At 41.9% G+C, this 7,394-nt stretch overlaps 1 protein-coding gene across 3 annotated transcripts in view; it reads right to left on the reverse strand.

Annotated features, from left to right (window-relative positions):
- LOC147105258 (uncharacterized) overlaps window positions 1-6,772 on the reverse strand; it is a 159,091-nt gene extending 152,319 nt beyond the window's left edge. The window contains exons 1-2 of one of the 3 annotated variants that reach the window (XM_086011433.1): window positions 6,688-6,702; window positions 6,517-6,605 (exon numbers count right to left, since the gene is read on the reverse strand). Coding sequence is in view for 1 of the 3 variants with exons in the window: in XM_086011431.1 (XP_085867557.1) it covers window positions 6,688-6,710 (23 nt within the window). In the remaining 2 variants the exon portion in view is untranslated. Of the gene's footprint in view, window positions 1-6,516 lie in introns of all 3 variants that reach the window. The other 2 variants (XM_086011431.1, XM_086011432.1) reach the window with 2 other exon arrangements.
- Window positions 6,773-7,394: the final 622 nt, after the last annotated feature.

The raw sequence follows: 7,394 nt of genomic DNA on the forward strand, positions 1-7,394 counted from the left end.
CTCGCACCAAGTCCCATTTACGTATCACCCCTGTACTCGCTGACCTACATTGGCTCCCGGTTAAGCAATGCCTTGATTTCAAAATTCTCATCCTTGTTTTCAAATCCCTCCATGGTCTCACCCCTCCCTATCTCTGTATTCTCCTTCAGCCCCACAACCCCCTGAGATATCTGCACTCCTCTAATTCTGCCCTCTTGAGCATCCCTGATTATAATCACTCAACCATTGGTGGCTGTGCCTTCTGTTGCCTAGGCTGTAAGCTCTGGAATTCCCTGCCTAAACCTCTCCACCTCTCTACCTCTCTTTCCTCCTTTAAGATGCTCCTTAAAACCTACGTCTTTGACCAAGCTTCTGGTCACCTGCCCTAATTTATCCTTATGGGGATTGGCGTCAAATTTTTTTTGTCTTATAATACTCCTGTGCAGCACCTTGGGACTTTTACTACATTAAAGGCGCTATAGAAATATGTTGTTGTTATTGTATATCTTAACTTTCTCATATTTTAGTTCTCCGTTACATCGCACACAAATCGGTGAATAAAAGGGTAAGCTGGAGACCAGCTCAGGCATTTCTGCCTATTGTACTAAGTAGCTGGCTACAAAGAGTTTCAGCATATTTGAGCTTAAAGGTGCAATGTGATCTAAATATCCAAATCACGCACCTGAAAAACAAAGTTAGCCTCATTCTATCTCAACATAAACAACACATCACCTGAGTCTCATTCACCAATAAATATCAGCAAAAAATACACCAACCAGAACACAATCATAAAGTTACTCCCCAATGCCCTACTCCTACAATGTGACTGGTTAAAAGAACAATCATCACAATCATTCCCCCAGTACACTTGCACTAAAGATAATAAACATGGAGACAGAAAACAATTGACCTGGTGAAGTATAGATATTGAAATACAAGAGAAAAAAACCCTAGCAAAAAGGTTAATGATTGTGGGCACTTTGTTGTTCAGAAATCATAAAAACAGCTGAATAAATATTTTTAAATCTTTTCCAAACATACAATCTGAATCAAACTTTTGCTAACATCGACCACGTTGAAAGAAAAATAAATAAATTTTTATATATGCATTTAAAAATGTTAACATCATCCCATAAAGAACTGGAAGTTTGTGATAAGGGCAGATGTAACACACGTCACATTGCCAACTTTCCAGCCTATATGCCAATGTTTGTAAAAGGGGGAATTTCAGAGCAGTATTTTTCCAGGAACAAAGGTTCCCTGAAAACTCCCCAAAAGGCTGTTAATTCTTCTTTCAGTCTAATGTGAAATTTAATGTTTTAAACCTCAAAGATAAATATGTTCAGAGCAGGTATACTGCCATCAAGAGGCAACATTTCCCGATCACAGCCTTAAAGATATTAACCTATGATCTTGAACAACATAAAATGAAACCATCAAAGATCTCAAGTATTCACTTAGCAGCTTCCTCTCTTTGAAAGTCCTTCAGCGCACTAGGGCTAACCATGGGGGGAGAAATCATCTGGCATTCATGTTGAGTTGAGGCCCAGGCTTCCGACCTCCCTCTTTACTTAATACACCAGACCCACAAGTACCGCACTCAGGTTTCCTCCTCAACTGGTCAATGCCAAGTAGTACAAGTTAACATTAGATTCATTGTTATTAAGCACCTTAGGAATAAAACTACTTTTCTTGTAAGCTGTACAAAAGTATACATTGTATAATTATATTTCCAATTAACTGTTAAAGGAAGTTTATTGCTGTCATTTACTGAAAGATTAGCATGCTTACTTGCCTTGCTTCTTAGACACTTAATCACGAATATTAATATCAAGTTTTTACAGTACTGTACTTTTGTTTTATGGTTCAAAGCAGAATTAGGCACCAGGATTTCTGGCTCTATATTTACACTTTGGAACTTGGAACATTTTCTCTAACCCTTCTGAGGGTGGTGTCTGAAGTCTGCAATGACTTTCTACAGCAAGGTGATTCATATCATAACATCATAAGATTTAATCTGTCTACCACCATTCCTTGCTGCCATTCACTAAAGCTGCAGTATTTACTGGTGGTAGATTTTGCTTGAATCATCTTCTTGAGTTCTTGGTGGGCATAACAGAACAAACAAAAGAACAAATCAAATTTAATATAGTTATAATTAGGGCTAGAAATTCGGTATCACCCCGGATGGGGTGCTAACTTTTGAGAAGTTGGAAGTTTAGTGCCAGGCACTAATCAATCTCGCTGCCTGCTAAATTCAGTCTCAGTGCTCAAAGAATGCAGGGGAGCACTAAATCAGGTGCTAATGTTAAAGGTGAGTACCGTTAGGCTCCAAGCAATAACGAATATGAGGTGCTGTGTAATCGGGAGTGAGCATTGGCGAAGGCGCCTTGCAGCCATTAAAAGGGAGGGTCACTGGAGTCTGCACACCAGCCGCCAATGATTCAGGGAGTGCAGAATGGCGATATGCTGTGGGGTGAAATGCAAAGCCCTTTGATGGCCTGCAACACTCTGGGGACTAAGCAGCCTTTATTTGGCTGCAGATACATCCTGCGCTCTCTGACACTCATCTTCGACCTTTGGAACGGAAGTTCCTTGACAGCTGGGGTGCATTCCTTTAAGTAGCGCTCCGCCAACCGCCAGCCGGCTGGTTCACACCTCCACTCCCTGGCGCTGTCGGTGTGAGGCGGTAAGGCGGGGGGCGCTACTGAAGTTTGCAGATCGGGTGCCCAGTGAGCATTGCACACTCACTGACGTCACGATCTGCATGGTGAAAGGTGCCGAGGCATAAACTGTTAATGGTGGCACTATGGGGCCAGCGAATTCGCCATGTGGCATGGGATTCATCCTGCCATGGTGCTACTGCCTGAGCGCCCTGTTAGCGCCCCTGCCAGGTGCTAACTGGGGGCGCTAACATGCTGAATTTCTCCCCCTTAGACTTTTGCAATTCTTCAACATAGGAGATTATTTGACCAGGGAACAAGGTACTGGGTAAGGGGAAGCTTTTGCTGTGAATAATTAACGGGTTGAGTCAGGGAATGAAAAGGCTAGCTGTGAAGGGAACTGCATCAACATGGGAAGAAGTATTCAAATCTCTCAATGGCCTCACCCCATCCTATCTCTGTTACCACCTACAACCCTTTAAGAACTTTGCGTTCTTCCAACTCTGGTCTTTTGTGCATCCCCACTCCCATCTCCCCACCCTTGGGGGCCCGTGCCTTCAACCATCCAGACCCTAAGCTCTGAAATGACTCTCTAAATCTTTCTTCCTCTCCACTTCTCTCTCCTGCTTTAAAATGCTACTTAAAACCTATGCCTTTGACCAAGCTTTTCGTCACCTGTCCGAATAGCTCCTTCTTTGGCTCCGTGTCTATTCTTGTCTGATTATGCTCCTGTGAAGAGCTTTGGGATGTTATACTATGTTAAAGACACTATATAAATGCAAGCTGTTATTGTTATACCATAGAGATCAGTTTCCAGAAACTGGGAATGTCATTTCACACTGAGAAATATAAAGTTATTAAGCTATGGAAGTGAGGCCTGGGAGTATAATTCCCTGGGAAATTATGGAAGTTGCCATTAAAATGCTGCATTCTGCCTCATTTTAAACTTCAGAAGTGAAAGACTTTTAATCTAAAACATTATAGGAATAATAAATGACATTGGATACATCAATATTCAAAAATACAAGATCATAATCTCCTCAAAAATCATTCTTCACAGAGGTGTAATAAAAAAAAGGTCACTATCAAAAAAAGAGGATATTAGGAGGGGTGACCATAAGCTTGGTCAATGAACTCTGTTTTAAGGGTGGTCTTAAAGGATGCAGGGATTTAAGCATGAGGGTGTGAATTTTAAATCTGAGGCATTGGTAGGCCGAGAGTCAATGTAGGTCAGGGAGGACAGGGCTGATGGGTAAGCAGGTTAGGAAACACGCAGCAGAGCTTTGGATGAGTTGAAGTTTATGAATGGTGGAGGACGTGAGGCTGGTCCGGAGAGCTTTGGAATAGTCAAGGCAGCATGTGGCAAAAGCACGAATGAGGGTTTCAGCAGTAGATGGGCTGAGGTGCAGGGGTCGAGAGAGTTAGTGAAGAAGTAGAGCAGGGTGATACCAACGTGCATGTGGAAGGCGAGCCCTGCCTACAGATGCATGTAGATGAGGGCATTTAGATTAGGAGGCTGGGGCCAAGGATGGATCATAGGGGACTGCTGCATTGACCATGCAGGAGTGGGAAAAGTAGCCATTGCAACAGATGCTCTGGCTACACCCAGATAGTGAAGTGTGGAACCAAGTGAGGGTAGAGGGTAGAGGGTAGAGGGTAAGGGTGTCCTGTGGGTTGCTTTGGCTTGTTGGGCAAGGGGAAAGTGGAGCAGCAGCAGAGGAAGACGAATGGATGGACGGTATCTTGATGATGAAGAAGTCCATAAGTTCCTCATAATTGGTTTAAGAAGTCATCGTCGTACGTGTCTTCACACTGTTCCCTTTGGGGAACTGTATGAAGTGGTGGAAGGATTTCTGGCCGCGATTAACGCGCCTTCCGTGACTGTAACCATCTTCGTACCAGCCATTAGGGTGGTTAGTCCTATGGCAGGAGGGTTTTACGGGCTCCCACAACCCATACGAGGGGGGGGGTGCCACCCACACCCACGGACGCAAGTATCCCGCTGGATGTCAACCCAGAATTTAGAGCCGGAGCTCCGACTCCACTTTCCGGGACTGTCTGGAGCAGGGTTCGAAACCCTACACCTTCTGGCCCAGCGGTGGGGATGCTACCGCTACGCCAAAGGCCCACTCCGTTTAAGAAGTAAGTGTGGAGGAATCAACGGAGAGAGGTTTAAGCAGACAGTTGATAATGGAGAAAGGAAGCGGGGTTTATCTTTTCTTTTCAGGATGATCCTAGATTAGTGGTCAGTTTTGCCAGAAGAGAACGAGGCTTGCTAGAGCTTGGCATGACCCAGCCAAATCTGTGAAGGATGGCTATGCCAGTTGTGCGCCAGATTCATTCAGGTCTGCACTCGTTGGACTTGAGGAAGTGAAGATGGGAGCTATGCTAGGGAAAACGGCTGAGATAGGAGATATTGAAGGTTTTGCTGGGGATAAGATCATCAAAGGTGGAGAGGTGGCAGTGGTTGAGCAAACCGAGAGCTGCAGAGATATTGCGGCAAATGAAGGGCCAAAGGCGTGTGAAAGTAAAGTTGTAAGTGACTTGGGAGCAGGTTCTTTCCACAGGCAGATACAGAAGGAAGTGGAGTTGGAAGGGAGTAGGGGGATGTTAGTGATGAGCAGATACAATGAAGTGGCCAGAGAGGGCCTTGCTGGTGAATCGTAATCACATGACCTCGCACTGAAACGTGTTACTTTTGTGGATTTTGAATGTTTCACTTGAGGGGTCACAAAGCTTTTAAAACTCACCGTCAGCAAGTTTTAATAGTGTAGTCAAATTGTTTTTCAGTTCGTAAATAGTTCTGGTGTGATTGGGAAATGACATTCGGGAACAGGTCCATCAGCACTGTGTACAAACAACAGTGCTAAACTACATTCCAGTTGGATGATACTCTAGTAAAAACTAGTAAAATCTCTAAATATTACCCCTCCCTACACAGCCTTTCTGCTGACCCGTATATATACACACATGTTTAGATCACACATTTTTACCATTTTAGTTAGCATGTGCTACAATCATCTGAGAAACTCTGCAATACAATCTCTGTCCCATTCATTGCTGTTTCAATATATATTCATAACTCGGAAGAAGAAATGGTTCCAAAACTAAGAATGAATCATTCATTGCGCTGCTCATAAGCAGGATCATTACTCATGAGTCATCAGGTCAGTCCACTTAAAGGGCATAATCTCCTCATCATGCATCCTCTTTATAACACAGGTATGATATATACATAGCTATTGGCAGTTTGCATATGGTTAAGAAAAATGAAAACTAATGAGATTACTGAAAAAAACCAATCCATTTTGCACTCACTTTATAAAATTATCAACAACAAAAAAGTTGCCCTCTATGTAAGGTGCAATATGAACCATATATAGTTTCTCACCATGCCTACGGTAGAATTGGAATTGAGCAGTTACTATTATGAATATACTTATTGAAAGATATGTAACATGATGTGGAAAGTTCATAGTTGATATTCTTGCAGTTCACAATGACCTAAACAGCTTGATCCAATATATATTTTTTAAATTTATATTTAAAAATGACAAAGTTGTTCTATATTTTGGCAACAATCCTGGATTGCAAGTATTGTTAACCATATAAGCTTCATTTCATGTCTTATTTCAAATTGAAATAGATCCATCTTAAAACAGGAGTATGCAAATTAATGGCATTTTCCTACATATTTGAACACAACTGGAATGTTTCTTCCTCCTGAATATCAAGGATTCTGGTAACAGGAAATAGATTCAGTAACATACTTTGATGTAGTTGAAGTTCAAGCCCTAGATATAGATATTATCACACCACATAGAAAAACGTTACTGGGAAAATACATTGTTTACAGAAATATTGTAGTAATTACCTTGTGGAGACACACTAGCACTCTCCTTCTGTCGTGTGAAGTCCTGTTACGTTCTTGTCCTCCACATTTCCATTGCAGTCACTCTTTAACTTGAATGAGCATATTTCGATGTATAAATCTGTCCAAAAGTAAGCATACTTTGCTGAAATTAAATACAAACTTGTTACATACCTCAGTTTAAATGTTTTTCTCATCTTCTTGCTCAGTTTACTCTGTTCCTTCAGCCACCAATCAGCATGTGCATATGCACATGTAAGGGTAGAATGGTGGATGTCAGTAACAAGTTGGCTGCCTACAACTACATACAGGTTTAGCAGGGGCAGATCCATTTTCCTAAGGAGGGGTTACCAGCATGATTCCACCTACGACTAGTAGAGTGGTAATTTCTGCAATGACTCAAACCATATGGTCTTATCATATTGTCATTCGTTGCGACAATAGTTATGAAATCTAATTCTGGAATTGATTGAATAAAAATGCAATACTTCGAACTAGTTATCAGGATGGCTGTCTTACCTGTTGGAACAGTCTAATAGCAGTAATCCTGCACGCGTAAAGAACAGATACCTGTTCCAAAATTCTGGTACATGCCTTTAGTAAACAATTTGTGGAACCATCTTTCGACAGATAAAAGGACATGATTTGTAATTGTTGTCACTTTTCTACATTCAGTGCAAATTGCATTCTACCTGCAAATCTTAACTTGGCTGCAAAACTGTACACTTTATATGATTGTGTATTTCCTTGCTGTTTATTGCAACTTTGCCGAGGAACTATTCTTTCTTTAAGAAGTAAACATTCACTGGCTAGTGCCTAGCCAGCCTGTAATGGCAATAGTGCAGAGTTATCAGCAATGAGGGAATGTTAGGAATGAGCAA

The sequence above is a fragment of the Somniosus microcephalus genome, chromosome 18, assembly GCF_052327205.1.
Source record: "Somniosus microcephalus isolate GS21.2 chromosome 18, FLI_Smic_1.0, whole genome shotgun sequence".
In the NCBI taxonomy this organism is placed as follows: Eukaryota; Metazoa; Chordata; class Chondrichthyes; order Squaliformes; family Somniosidae; genus Somniosus; species Somniosus microcephalus.